Source organism: Pithys albifrons, chromosome 2 (assembly GCF_047495875.1).
Source record: "Pithys albifrons albifrons isolate INPA30051 chromosome 2, PitAlb_v1, whole genome shotgun sequence".
Lineage (NCBI taxonomy): Eukaryota > Metazoa > Chordata > Aves > Passeriformes > Thamnophilidae > Pithys > Pithys albifrons.
Window position 1 is genome coordinate 95,942,339 of NC_092459.1, and position 15,795 is coordinate 95,958,133.

The following is a 15,795-nucleotide window of genomic DNA, read 5'->3' on the forward strand; positions in this document are numbered from 1 at the left end:
TTGAAAGTCAATCAGATACCTTATAATTGGGATAATTAAGAATTTAGGGGATTCCCAGTGTTATTCAATACAAACATGGACTATCAAGACAATTTAGGGAAAATTCTAGGTTTGTGAACTTGAGGTGGCGCTGCTGAGGAAAAAAAGTTTATTACAATGTCCTTAAACATTTTCTCAAAATTATTTTCAGAAGACAGGCAAGTACAGCAGTACTATCCTAATATACAGATGTTCAGGCCAACTATTTATAAGCTGTCTTGCTATAGAAAGGCTAGAATGTAATATATAGGTAGGAGGAGCATGGTAAATGCATAAAACATAACCATTTCTATCATAACATTGCTAGTGACTTAACAAAACAGCCTGCCCTTTCCTCAGTCTATCCCTTCACACACTGAACAGAAACAGGAAAAGAAAGAGAAAGAAAAGACATATCAGTAGTGCAAAGTAAAATTCTACTATAAGTCCATGTAGTAGAAATAAAAATAGATCCGCTTTTATTATTGATGAATTATGAGGGGAACATGCAAATGTATTGCATATATGAACTATGTGATTATTAATTAATTCATTCACTTTATTCCAAATGAATTTAAAAAATAGAATTATATCCAAGGAGGATTGATATTGCTGTTCTTTGTGCAGATTCTGTGAAACTACCTTGACAGTCAGAAAAAAAGCTCAGGACAGTATTTTCAGTGAGGCTGACAGAGTGTGTTCAGTTCCTCCAGACACAAGACATCCATGCTTTCAAGTAACCTACAAGCCTCTACCAGAAATCCAGTGTTAATGTGCAATATTTCAGTCTTCACAGGGCCAAACAAAAACTCTAAAGCAACAAAACTATTGGCAGTTGGAAACCCCACTTTTCTAATCAGTGTTAAGTGAGATTTTAAAATACAACAGAGTAAAAACACCTTAAAACTGGCTTTGTGGTCCAGTCCTTACCATTACGGTTAGTGCTGTAACAGCTGGGCTGCTAAATGTTGGGTCACTGCGTTTCTCTTGATAGACCACTCGGTACAGAGATATAACACCGTTGGGAGACACAGGCTGGGTCCAGTTCAGCCGCACTGAGTATGCACTTGTTGCTTGTGCCCAAGGGGCTCCCATGCCCCAAGGGGAGGCCTCCAGAGTTTGGGTTGAAGCCCACAGGCTGTCCACTGACCCCACAGAATTTTGAGCCCTGGCACGATATTCATACAGAGTAAAAGGCTGTAGGGCATCAGATGCATCAATAAATTCCAAGGCTCCTTCAGTCCAGATGAACAAAAGAAGCTCTTCTTGACTGCCCACAGGACGTCTGGAATGAAATCAAAAGCAATGTGTTTAAATAAATAAGTTTGAAAATAAGTTTAGCAGTACCAAACTACTAGATCCTAAAGTTCAAAGTTCAATCTATAACTCACAAAAATACAGAACTTATTTCCATAAGTTACACTGCCTACCTATCTTTGTATCTGAAAAGCATTTCCCTAGACTTGTGTTAGGTGCTCAGTAGTGAAGAAGAGATTTTTGAGACAATGAATTATTCTCCTTTATCTAGAAGAATACTATAAAACATGTCAAACAAGGGTGCTGTAACAGTCCAGAGTAACAGAGTAGCAACACAAAAGCATATTGTTTTTCTAGGATAGAATACATCACAAATGAGACTTTCAGGACTTAGAATGTGAAATTTTAAATATGTATGTAGTTGCTACGTAATGACTTGAAGTGCAATATGGGTGCAAGTTTTTGATCAAACTCTTTATGGAGGAACTCATCTTAGGATCCTTCATTTACGGAAAACTTACGACCATTGTACTGGAGAAAAATATTTCCCAGTGAACAACAGATAAATATTCTATCATGCCCTCAAAACTAAAGCTGTGCACTTTCAAATTCTGTTTTGCTCACAATAAACATCCCATTTTTTCTTGCAAATGGAATAAGTAATCCCTTGTGCATAGACCTAGCTGAATTTGCAGCTCCAACACTAAACCTCATTAAAATATCACAAGTAGTGTTTTCCGTAAGAAACTACGTATTTTTCCAATGTTGTTTTTGTTTAAAAACGCAAACTTAAGATATATGAGGACAACTCACTGTATAGGTTTTTGGCAGATTAGGGTTTTCTTTTTGTACATATGTATGTATGTGTATATATGTGTGTGTATATATATATATATATATACACACACATGTACACACACATGTGTATGCATAGCGTTACTACTACAAATATGCTTGCGTTGGACCTGGTGATATTCTGAGTACCAGAGACTACAGATGATGCTCAGTCCCTTTGCAATATGGCCCCTTCTACTATATAATTTACAACAGTTTTAATAAGCCAAGCACTCATCTTCAAAACAGAGTTATCAAATCAATTCTTTCACTTGGCATAAAAATGTTTGTGTGAAATTAAGTTGGTTACATTTAAACAGTGTGATAAATCTCAATGATGGTTGTGCTGTAGTGCACATGAATTTAAGTATTTCCCCTACTCTTCACAGGAATCTTGGCCTTTGCAGAATGTAAAAGCACTTTCACCCTCCATGCCAACAACAAAAAACCAAATTACATTATCTGCCACTTTTAATGCAAGTAGGACAAATTTGCAGAAGTAAAATTGGTTTGTCTGGCTGCTGGGTGTCATCATCACTACACACACACAGAAGCTGAAGAACATTTCTTTGGCAAGAGAAAAATCCGTGTTTCAAAGAATTCCATTGGATTTTATTTTGTTAGATCAATCAGAAAATAATTTATAAATACAAAATGCAACAATTTTTTAAGATTGATAATCTTAGCTGCTTGTTATTCCCAGATATTGACATGCAAATATGAAGACTAATATATGAATATAACAAATGCATGTGTGTACACAGCTGTTTATTCATGCTTTGTGTATGTGCACATAGAAGTTATGCACAAAAATACTTTCTTATATGAAGCTAAGTAATTTTTTCTAAATTCTGAAATAAGCAGACTGTATGGACACTTTTTAATAAGGGTTGAAGTGTGATTTTTTTTTAATAAGATTTTTGAGTTACAATGCATAGTGAAATGGCAAATTATGTGTTGATACTGAGGGCTGCTTGGCAGAACTGGGCAAAGAATGGCAGGTAGAAGAAGCAGGAAAGATTCCCTAGGAATTCTCAGTGTCTTTGTAAGAGTCAGGGTACAAAATTTCTCATTGTCTCCTATATTTCATCAGCAGTTTTTAAGACAATTCCCTGTCTTCTATTAAAATGGCAAATTAAGACTCATGTAGAACTCTCCCCTGGATGCTGTTAACTGATGTAGTGCAAGACACATAATTTTGAAAGGTGAATCACTACTATATCTTTCTCCTGCACCTAAAAATATAGTCTTTGTGTACTTAAAAACATGCCTAAAAAGATCTCAGTAAATAAGGGAAAAGAGAGAATATTTTAGTGCAATAAAGTCACATTTAATATGTCTTGCTGACCGAACAGTATGACCCTTAAATGAATACACAAATTTATGTTTTATAAATATTCTAAACTCTGTGATAAACTGTTTTTTCACACTGAAAGATCAAATATGCCACCAACCGTAAGCTCATCCACAGGCAAAGCTGTACAATGTAGCCTGGTTAAGGATTTAGATCTTATTACTGCTGAATATTTTATGAATGAAACTTATGGTTAGGTAAATGGTTCCATCTGTAGTGCTAAAACCCAGAATATCTTCATGTATGAATAAACATTGAACAGAAGTGGTTGAACAGTCTGTAATCATTTCAATCGTCTTAAGATTTAAGATTCAGCTGCTCATTTAACTGGAAGTGTTTCTTATGTACAATGAGCTGCAAAGGAGAATAACATTTCCAAGAGCTGGAAGCTGTCTCTTAATCTGCATAGTCTGATTTGCTGCTTACATTCATTTTCAAGATTTTCAGATAGTTATTTTTATAAGGGCAAATTCTCCCTGCCCCACTGCCAATCTGAGCTGTATGACATAAGAAGGAGAATATAATCTTCTTTGTGACAGATAACTATGGAGCTGCACGCAGAGAACTGCAGCGATGCTGACTGCAATACTCACTCCTCAGCTTTCATCTGTGTGAGGAGACAGTGAATCCCTGGGATCGTGCAGGTCAAACCAGAATTTATTCTTCACAAGTTTACCTTTCACCAGACAACAAAAGCACATGTTTCAGCAGGGCCTGCTGCCTTCCTTACCAGAGTGAGATATTTCTAGGAACACTGGTAAGTCTTGGGATGAAATTCAAACAATTGGGGAAGCACACTATCAAATACTGGGGAACAATGTAACATCAGTTGCTTCCCCTCTGCAGTTTCACATCTAATTAAAGAAAGAAGCCTCACTTTCCACTTGTATAAATCTGTACTAATGTAGCTTTTATGTTTTGGAGTATTTTTTGTTTTAAATATAAGTTTTGATGTAAAAAAAAATTAACAAAAGGAATTATTTCAAGTAGTGTGCTAGTTTAGACTGGGTATTGTATCAATTGCAGGTATAAATTAAACCCCTCAGGAGTTCTTATATTCAATGACATAGTCATCCACGAGGATTGTTATATTAAACCATCTAGTAACTTATGTTCCTGGGAAGCTGTCTTGGATGCAAATAAAAGGACAAATGGTTAAAGAGGTAGTCTAGAAACCTCTGCATTGCAAGCCACCACAGTCAACAGCTAGTGAGACATGTCTTCTGTCTTAAATTACTTGCTGATTTTTCTGCTCCATTTTTACCATCAGGACTGCTCAGCTAATGGGAGCTACATTTCAATCTCACAAATATATACTAAATATTAGAATCTTATTGAGCATGCCTTAGACATTTTGACAGAAATTCAGACACTCCCTTTAGCAAGTCACAAACAAATTTTACAATTTTACAGACAATATTTCTTTTAAAAAAAATCTCATGTTCGTCCTACACAGTGCATGCTGGTGGTCAACAGAGAGCAATTTCATTAACTAATTTGACTTATATCTTATTAAAATACAGGAAGAAATACATCACATATTTCCATAATATTATTTTTTCAGACTAGCAACTTCTATGGCTGTCACAGAGATGTTATGTCATGAAAAATGGGAAAAGAAGTAGATTAGGTGATTATCTCATGAACCAGATCTTTTCTCATTCACAGTCTCTTCTATGTTGAGGTCCTTGCTAAAAAAGTTTGAAAGCCTCAGATGTCTGTTTAAAACTACTGTGTGAGTCAAAACCAAAATATCACTCTTTCTTTTCTCATAAAATAATATTTTAATTTTTTTCTACCAAAATGGCTGCAAAACTGTGAGTGCTTTTATATGCTAGAGGAGAGCAAGAGTTCTGCCATTTTAATGCAAATATCTGAACACACACAAGCTCCCCAAGCACTCCAGGTTTTGAGTTAAATGAATTTATTTTGGTTGTGATGCAGTAAGGAAGCACATGCTGAAGAAGAAATTACATGCCATAACCTCCCATAGAAATACTGCAGTCTTACTGCTATAACAATGTAAGGCTACGTGTGGCTACAAAATGAAAAAGAACTATGTGCTCACATCCCATTTCTGATTTTTTTGCAGCTATCTGAGAAAGATTTGATATTGTTGTTGTCTAAGCACATTTAAACTTCAGCTGAAATAACTGCCAAGTGATTCATGCCTATGTAGGTGAATATACCGATTGTATCTGGAGCCCCAGTGCGCCATTTTCATTTCACTTTAAATAAAAAACAAAATGTATCTATGTCAGTCAGTGCCCTTCTGCTGTACTCAGAGGTATCAAACAGGCTACAATTATGATTGTGAAGTGATTGTGTCACATTGGAGGAAGGTTTATTGCTTTTGAGTCTGCTAGGCAGTAACACATTCTGTTTCATATTACTCTTTATATCATTGTTTGGCTGTGACTAGAATAATCAAATGCCATCAAATGCTGTCAAATTCAATTTACAGTATTTTTCACTGAAGCAGGCTTTCTGCATTATATTTCCTGTTTTCCCTTTCTATGGTTGCCATGGAATAGCAGTGGTAATCATCAGCTTTATTTACAAAACCAACAGACTGAAGACATGTCTTGGGCTATAACACACACTTTATTCCTCTTTATGCAGGGGAGGGACTTGGGTGCTTTGATCAGACAATTAAAAAAGGCAAACAAAAGGATATTTCAAGACAGCGGAATTTTTAGAGACTACTAACATGTTTGAGGCAAAAATGAATTTATATTAATTATCACTGAGGATTCCAAAAGGTAATTTGATTCCCCATCTTCTCAGTCACATCTCTAATATAATAAAAAGTCCCAAACTCTTTGTGGGAGGCTAAGATCAGCCCAGCATGTATTTGCCACACATACTTAGAGCTGGGAAAACGGGAACTTCAGAGTTTAAATTCCTCTTCAACATATGGCTTGAGTTCTATATTTCTTGACTTCTGAAGCTATTCAAGAAAGTTACTTCAGTGAACTTTTAACAAAGTGTCAGTGGGCACAGTAGACATTGGTGCTCTGCTAGTTTAATACTGCCCTAAACACAGCTATCTATATAGGAAAATCTTCACACAGAGCTTAGGAAACTTCTCATAGGAAGTGAGGATGTGTCAGTCAACAACCTAGACAGGGCAAATGAATAAAATCACTGTCCAGATTACTTACAAAGAGAAACATAAATTATCTTGGAAAACTGATCTGTTTTAGGAACCTAAATACATTTTTCTTCTTTTAGAAATCTGAGAAATGGTGAATGACTCCTGCTTCCCTCCAAAATTCTCAGCTGTCTGTTAGAGAGGATTGAAGTTTGTAACGTAGTGGTCAGGGTAAATAGAATGAGTATCTATCTTACAAATTTTTTGTGAGTTTTTTTGTTCCTTAGAATTTTTAGAAGATATTTTTTCACATGCTTTTTGTCATTTGTAGTTCAGGAAAACGATTCATTTCCAAGCTCATATTCTCAACTTGGCCACTCACAGATCAGTATCTTACCTTAGCAATTGAAAGGTAATACATATTTTCTCATATACTTCTACACTTTTTTCACCTCCTAGTATATCAAGGAATAAAGAAGGGAACCATTAAGAATCTGAGGTGATAAAGGTATTTACCTGTAAATAAAGTAGTTAGTAATGATGCCATTTGGCTTCTTAGGTGGTGCCCATTTCAATTCTATGAGTGCAGATCCAACTGCTTTAACAATGGGTGGGCTCAGTTCTCTAGGAGGTGCTTCAGCAGTTCTTGAATATGCTTGACCACCCACTCCACACCCACCTACAAAACCAGAAGTTCGCATAGTGATGAGCTTTGTCCTCAACAATAAAAAAATCAACAGGAAAAGCAACTGAATGTCAAATAAAGAAGCTTATGATGAAATAGTGCCTCATTTCACTTTATTGTTAAATACTTACTTAAATTACCACAACTACTGATGAATTGCTCCTGACTTTCACCTGTGAGGGTGAGGACCAACTAGGTTAAAAAAATGTCATTTTTTAAGAAATAATTAGTTCAACAGGATTTTCAAAATTCCAATAAATTCAAGGAATTTTGCAATTCTGGAGCTCTTCCTTCTTGTCTTTATGATTACCACTTCTTGCTGGTGACTAGTTATAGAACTGATTCAGTTCCGTATAACTATTTTCAAAAATGTTTATGGTGCTTGAGAAGAGCTTTTAATAAAGTGGCACCTAAAATGCATTTTTCATATCTCCATTTAAAATATTAGTGATGTAACATGTAAAAATATTCATGCTTTATCCAGTGCTAGACTTTCTTTTTAGTAGGTGAGCATTTGACTCTCATGTAAAAATTAGATTTAATCTGTTTTGCTGACTTGAATCTATCTGAAAAATCTTCATTCCCTTTCAGCCAAACAGGTGACACTTTTAAAATCATCTTACCACTCTGGCATGCTTGTACTCGTATCTCATAGAGAGTGTAGGGATCTAGGCCATCAACAAAGGCAAAATGGGCACGTCCGACGGGCTTCACCAGTAGAGTGGGACTGCTGGCATTTAGTAAGATGTTGTATTCCAAAGGCACATTGACAATGAATACCCCTGTTGTGAAACAGAGAAGAACTGGTGATTATCTGAAATAATAACAACAGTGCAGGACAACTTCAAAGAGGCATTCATCATATGCAATTTTAAATGTAAGCCCCCTCTGGAGGTTTTCCCTACTGCCTCTTTTGAAAACTACAATCATCTAAACATAAACTGAAACAGATCCATCTGCAGATTATAATGGGGAGATAGGCATTACAGTTCTTGGTTAAAAACCAAAATTTAATTCAGTCAATGCCTGTGTTGCAATTGCTACTTCTGGGAAGAGTGACCTTATGACTTGGAACTAGGCAGCTTTTATTTATTTTGGAGGAGCAACAGCTACTAAGCTGTGCTGCTTGAATAGTCTTATGATCAAAACAGTGAATTGCAACCATTCAGCAAATTATCTCTTTTTAGCCCAAGAGCAGTAGCTGAGAGTAGATTTAAGGCCTGCTTTACCAGTGAAATACAATATGATAGCTTGAGCCAAGATGTAAAAACAGTTTAGTTTTTATTAAACCCCCCCTTAAATTTTTATTATTTTAATGCAAACATTTTCCCCATCTATTCCCATTCCCATGCTGTCAGTGACTGATTTTCCAATTTTGTTGAGAAGCTGAAAAATTCAGTGTCTTCAGAGGAGCAAGCCTAGCCATATGGCATCCCATCAGAATGATAGGCTGTTGTTCCTGGATCTTCTCTTGTCTTCTTCCACATGACTTCTCTAGGGTTTTGGTTGGTTGGTTGGTTGGTTTGGGGTTGGTTTGGATTTTTTTTTTTTTAATTAGAAAATGGGCTGTAGGCTTTTTATTTTTTGTCTGCTCTAGGCTGGTGTATGCAGATAATATCAATTTCACAAAATCAAGAGAATGTCTAAGGAACAGTATCTGTTAAGTGTGTTTCCTTCATACTACAATCACATAAGGAACAGTCTTAAGAACGAACAAAGTACAAAGTAGAAGAGGTTCCTTTCTGAAATGAGTCAAGATCTGTCTGATTAGTAAAAGCACATTTCTCATTCAATGTAACAGCCACTTTAGATGTCACAGAGATGTCTTTGCCACTGCACCATGAACCAGATGCCTTTGAGCAGTTCTGAAACTTGTCCAAACCTTGAGAATCTTTCCATTTGTAACTTTGGAAAACAACTCAACTTTTTCTCTTAATTGCAGTTTTACTCCTTTTCTGATAAAGTATCTATGTTGATACTACTACCCTGAAGCGACAAAGAGCATTTTTTCTGCTGTTGTGCATGGTTTAGATGGATTATTTTTAGCTAAGTATGTATGAGAATATGCAGATTAACTAAAAAAAAAAAGGTTTACAAGAAACCAGAGATTTCAAGTTTATGTGTGGTACTATAAGCAACCAATGTACTTTGGAAGATCAGAAAAATCTTTGAAATACCATTTTTTTACAATTCTCATAAGAAAAAGAGAACATAAAATCCCAAAGAAATAATATGCTACTGCCTGAGCAGATGCTTGACAAAGAAAATGCCATTACATTAAAAAGGTGAAAAAACAGCCCTGAAGTAGAAGGCATGACTTCAATCTTATTCAACTACTCAGCTTACAGGAAGAACAAAGATCTTAGTAGTTGCTGAAAGAGGTGAAGGGAGAAGGAGACAGAAGATGCAAAAATCCCGCTGTAAAATTTTCCTTTTTCGGTTTAAAAGTAAAAAGAAAAACACCAAGATCTAATCATTGAGAATAGAATAAAAAAAATACAATTAGTAAAATCAAGCAGGAAGTTGCAGAGCAAACCTCTAGGACCTCCTAGATCTTGAAGTACAATGTTTCTGCAAAATAGAAAATTAGGTTTTGTCTGGTGTATGGAAGATGAAAGGCTTTGGAAGAGTGCACTCTAGTGTGCATTCTATAATTTTGCCAGTAATTAAATATATATTGCTACTGCTAAAATATTATTATTATTATTACTACTGGTGCTATTATTTTCCTCCCTATAATTGGGGGATCTGTAAAGGATACAATGGAATATCTGGAAATAAGAGTTTGAAATGGTAGACAGCACATCACACAGAAGCATTTTTTAACCTCCTAGTTAAGGTCCCCTTCTTCTCCTGTCCTGACAATAGACCAGATATTTCAGCCAGAAAAACCCACTCTCCTATGAAAGCGACATATAATTCAGTTTTGTGCATCTGATCAGTGCACTTATTCTAGGCAAAATTCACCAGAAACCTTTGAAATTGAAACTATGCAGAATGCTTGATTCCCCAAGGAAGATTAAATACAAACAAGGACAGCTGAATCCAGCCATCAGTATGCAGCAAAGGACATTTATTTCAGAATAATTGACCTATCCCATAATGTTCAACAATGTTCAGTCCACATCAGAAATCATTAAAAAACACTACTCCACAACTGAAACCCAGACTCTTAAACTTCTGCTAAATGTTGCACTATATTAGGAATGATACCAATAATAAATATGCTCAGGAAAAAATATTCTCAAGAAATGAAATTGTAAATAAAATCAAGTAAACATCCTGAAAATTTTCAATATCCAATGGACATCCTTCTACAGTTTGATCATATTCATTGAATACTAAGATCAAAGGACAATTTTATCATCTTGAATTGTAAGATATATTCTTACAACACAGAAACTTCTAAAAAAGTGCCTTTCTTTTAGAACAGCCTTCAGCATCTGCAGCCAGTCTGAAACTACTACCTTGTATGCTCTGATGACTGAAGGAAACGAAATGGGCATATTTGTTAAAGTCAGCTGGGAAACCACACGACTTGGTTAGTTCCAGAGTTCATAAATTCATGTCAGAATAAAAGGAACCATAAAAGCACAAGTGAACCAATTTACCCTAAGTGCAAATGGCAGTTTTGTTATTTGGTGTCAAAGTTACCATGAGCACAATGACAACCTGCCATAACACATTTTCATGTTCACTAAAGAACAAGGATTTAGTTGGTTAATATTCCCAGCAATACTCTTTTTCATAATTTACAACAACTAGATGCTGATAGGTTATTTAACATTTATGAAGTTAAGATGTAATCAGAAAAACCCTGATTATCTTTACAAATAAAAAAGTTAAATTATTCCACTTTTTTTTTTCTCTGCTTCTTCATTTCACATCAGGTGCACATTTTGCAATGGGACAAATCAATCAAATAAAACCTTGGGGTTTTGTGGGCATATTTGGATAACATTTAATGGACAATTCTGTGCAAAACTCTGCAAATTAGGTTTGATGGCTTTGTGTACTTCAGAACTAGGGTAGGTCAAAAAGAGAATTTGCAGCACAAGATGCCTAGAACTGTGGCGGGAAAGCCAGGCTTTTAAAAACTGGTCACCAAAAATCTGAAGTTAATCACTGAAAAGCTGTTTACTATGATGTGAAACCCAATCACATTTAGAGCAAAATATTTAAACTGTTTCACTCATAGTAAGCAAATATTAAAGTAGGAATGTCATATATTTTAAAGTTATATTTTAACATTTAAATTCACAAAATAAAACAATCTATTTGGCCTTCTAAAATTAAGTATTTACATTATGCTTCAAATATCCTAATATCTCAGTCTTCTTGTATCCATTATTCTCAATAAGACCCTGAAAACAGTAGTAGCTGGAGATGCTGACTGCTTTGAAGATGCAGAACTGTGGATACTGGGCTTGAAAGGCTTGTCCTACTGGGAGGTGAAGCAAACAGTAATTTACACAAGAAAACAAACCTGAGAAAATGCAACACTGGCTTAGCAAAAGTCAGATTTGTTAGGCCACCAGTGAAGAAGAAACTAGGTTAGCTGAGGAAGCTAAGTGACAAATAAATGGCATTCAGTTACCCTGTTTGATCCCAAGAAGAATAAAGCAGGAACCCAGATGTTGCACAACTTTCATTCTAATTGATAAGCAGACCCGGAGATGGATAAAGTAGAATGTTATAGTGTGATGAAGAACAAGACATTTTAATCTAGATAATCATTAACATATGAAGCAAATAACTTAGGAGCAGAGGACAGGCCCCTCTTGAGCATGTTCAGCTTTCATGTTTTCACCAGCACTGAGGACACCTAGAAGAATCAGGCCCCCAGTGAGGACCAGTGGGGTTGTCAATGAGATGGGATGCAGGATGGCTGCTTGCTTACCTATCAATTACATTTATGGGTATACCTTGGGGAAATTATGCAGTGGGTTTTTCTTCCATTCAGGTTTTCTACTTCCATCTGTGGCACTAATAGTTGTTCCACAATAATTGCAACATATCCTTCCATAGTGTATCAGTGAAAGGGACCGTACCTTTGAGGTCTGTGCACTGAGGCAATGCAACACAAAATAATGGGATACCTATTTCATAAGTCCTATTTTCCATACTGACTGAGGTGTGTCATTTTTTTTTCTGAATCCATCACTTTAACCACTACTGGACCACCTTGCTATCCAGCTAAGTCAGGAGATTTGGAATGCTGCATATCTATAAAGTCACAAGATTTAGATACATTACAGATGCTGAAATATCATAATTAAAACCATCCAGAAGAAAAGTCTGTGTAATATGATGTGTCCATAATTAATCCTGAGGCTGATTATTTGATCCAAATTTATTACAGCAAATAAGACAGAATGCCAAAGGATCCCTGATATCCATAGACAGGAAGACACTGTGAACAACTACCCCCTCATCAAAAGCTGGTTAATTAAAAGCACTTTTTTTGTCATAGAGGTTATACCAGTGAAAACAACAGTTTCATCCAAGAGTGACTGCTAAACCTTACAACCCTTATAAGTAAAGCTGCATTCTGGATTAATAGGGAAAACCTATATTTTCTCAATATGGCCTATTGTGAAACAAGGATTCATGCACAGAAAAAAATTGATCAGAAAAAAAAAGTTACTCTATGCACAGTGACAAGCTGGATAAGAAGCTGTAGACTCTTTAGGCTAATCCTACCAAGCTGGGGTTGTATGTAGCCCCAGAGGACTGTATGTATAGGACATATACAATCTTCCTCTTCGGGAAAAAAAACACCAGAAACACAAAGGAACTCAGACTGGGCACGAAGCAGGACTGTAAAGGGTCAAGAATTAATTTCCTGAAGAAACATCAAGGTTTGCTTTCCTGTCTTTTTCTTGACCAAGAATAAAATGAACTGTGTCCCAGCTGAAACCAGGACAACACCTAACAGAGGCACTATATGAAAAACAATCCCTTATTCATATGTAAAAACTTAACTAATTGGCCTCACAACAAGAAGGCAGAGATAAAGGGCCAGGAGTTGGACTTGATGATCCTTGTGGATCCCTTCCAATTAAGAATATTCTGTGATTCTGTGAAGTCATAAAATATCTGTGGAAGAAAGATAAGTGTTCCAGGTGCATCCCAGTACCTGGGAAGAAAAACATGCACTTTCCCCAAATGAGGAGAATGATTCCTACAGACATCAACCCTGCATTCTCTACAGAGCCATAATGTCCAGCCTCCTCCTCATCCCTCTGACTGTGTGGTTTCCGGAATACATGAATCTCTGTACTTATAATCTTGATTGCAATATAACAAAAAGTACTACACAGAGCCTGGTACTCCTTGCAGGCGTGTCACCTACTGTGAACAACAGGAATTTAAGCAGCTGGAAAACGCCTAGAACAAGCACAAGCTTTTCTGAGAAACACACCACTCTTCACAAGCCTATGCTATCCCAGTATTTTCTTGTGTTTTAAATTTATTTATAATGTTGCTGAATATTTTGTACCTTAAATTATAATTATCAAAACTATAATACAGCATATATACTTTCCAATAAAGTCAACTGTAGACCATACCCCATTTGAATTCACCTGCCTTTTGCTGGGTTCTAAATCCTTTCAGGCAGAAGGGGGAAAAGTTTAATTTAAGATTTTAATCTTTTTCATACATTATAGCATTTCTATAATGGATTTTGTGCTTCTGAAAATAAAAGATTGACAGCTCAGGGTATTATAGATTTATTAATCATTTCTTAAATGGGTAGGGGGAATGCTGCTAAGCACTGCAACAATACTTGTGATCCCAGTCTTGAAGGCAAAATACTTTTTCTAGGTGACTTTATTTTTAATGCCAATTGACTCTACTGTGACATCTATGCAGGATAGAACATCTTAAATAATTAGAAAGAGGATACATTTAAAAATTTCATGAGTTCATTGATAAAACACATATGTTTGTTATTGCAATATGCAAACACTTGGTTTCTAAAATAAGCTGACCTCATTTTAAATGAAAAAATATCAATATCTACAAACTGGAAAACACCTTGCTAGAAATGACTGCACTAGAGAAAAAATTTTTTCATTTACAGTGTTCTCATTATCCCACAATAAATACAGCATATAGTTTTTATAACATCAGTAAAGTACACCAATCACATAAGCTATGACCTATAAAATGAAACAGAGCATAGTTTCTCATATAAAAAGATGCTATTTTTCAATTATTCCTTCTTAGCCTTCTTCTGCAGCAGGCCAAGACCACCTGATCATGTTCGGGAGAAGAGTAACTAGAGGAAAAATATTTCTGGACCTTTGCTGACCCACCATCCTGCAAGGTAACGTATCTACATAGCAATATGGTGCTCAAGCAAATAAAATTTACTCAATCAGATCAAAGCTAGCACAGGATCTCTTTGTCATACAATCTAAAATGTCAGGTTTCCCTGCTGATAACTCCGGCTACTCTAAACAGAAGAGAAATTGTGTTCTTTCCTTAGTACTTGCACTCAATAATAGTTTACAAGACGAAATTAACATACAGGGGTTTGGTCATCTACACCTCACAATACTCATGACAAGTATCTAGGTTAATATTATTAAAGTAATATGTCTCTAGGACACATCAGTTATAGATGCTGGTTATTGAAATCATACAAACACTAAAACCAAATATGAAAAACAAAAATATCAGGATGATTCAGCTGCCTACCTGAATATACTAATTTTTCCATCCTTTCATTTTGCTACAAGTATTAAAAGAAATACATTTTTACCTGGTACATCCCAGGCTAGAAATATAGAATATGCATCAATGACTGTGACATTATATGGGACATGAATTTTCTCTGGTGTTCCTACTGGTGTTTGTATAACATATTTATCACTAGTGTTGCTGCCGCCCCAAGTGCTGGCTTCCAGCTGGTAAACATATCTGCACAAACACAAAGATGAGTAGACACTATGGTTAGAAGCTTTAGGCATATCAGTAACAGAACATTTCCTTTTTCACCAATTTAAAGTGAATAGACTACGCAAAGAGTATTACAAATACTCCATTAGCGAAGATTTTCACCTTTAAGTTTTCTTGACATGAGAAAAGTAACCATTTTGAATAACTATCATAGAATCATAGCTACTACTACTAAAATAATACTAATACTAAATACTATAGTAAATACTAATACTAAAATTCACATTAGCTTACACAAGAGAGAGAAGTATTGCACCAAAAATTCTCAAAACCATTTCAGAATAAAATATCAGCAGCCACTTTTGAGCCTCTATGTTCAGTATGCACTGAAACATTATATAGTATGTGTAGGGCTGTTTGTAATATAAAACTTGAAATTTTTCTAAGCATATATTATGAGAAAGAAATACCTACTAATGAGCTATGAACAACCAGGCAAGAGAAAAAATAAAAAGCTTCATTTCTTTGAATCAGAATGTCCTATTCTCTAAAAAGGAAAAAATGATTAAGGTCCTTCCAACATTTGGAAGCCTCCTAAAATGCTTTACCCATTTTCAGTAATTAATATTGTAAGAGAGGCTTCTT

At 35.5% G+C, this 15,795-nt stretch overlaps 1 protein-coding gene across 1 annotated transcript in view; it reads right to left on the reverse strand.

Annotated features, from left to right (window-relative positions):
* The window catches only part of USH2A (usherin), a 387,863-nt gene that overhangs the window by 53,544 nt on the left and 318,524 nt on the right, over window positions 1–15,795 (reverse strand). Inside the window, exons 58-61 of the mRNA XM_071578650.1 lie at window positions 15,014–15,171; window positions 7,866–8,024; window positions 7,074–7,236; window positions 949–1,303 (exon numbers count right to left, since the gene is read on the reverse strand). Of these exons, the coding sequence (XP_071434751.1) occupies window positions 949–1,303; window positions 7,074–7,236; window positions 7,866–8,024; window positions 15,014–15,171 (835 nt within the window). The remainder of the gene's footprint in view (window positions 1–948; window positions 1,304–7,073; window positions 7,237–7,865; window positions 8,025–15,013; window positions 15,172–15,795) is intronic.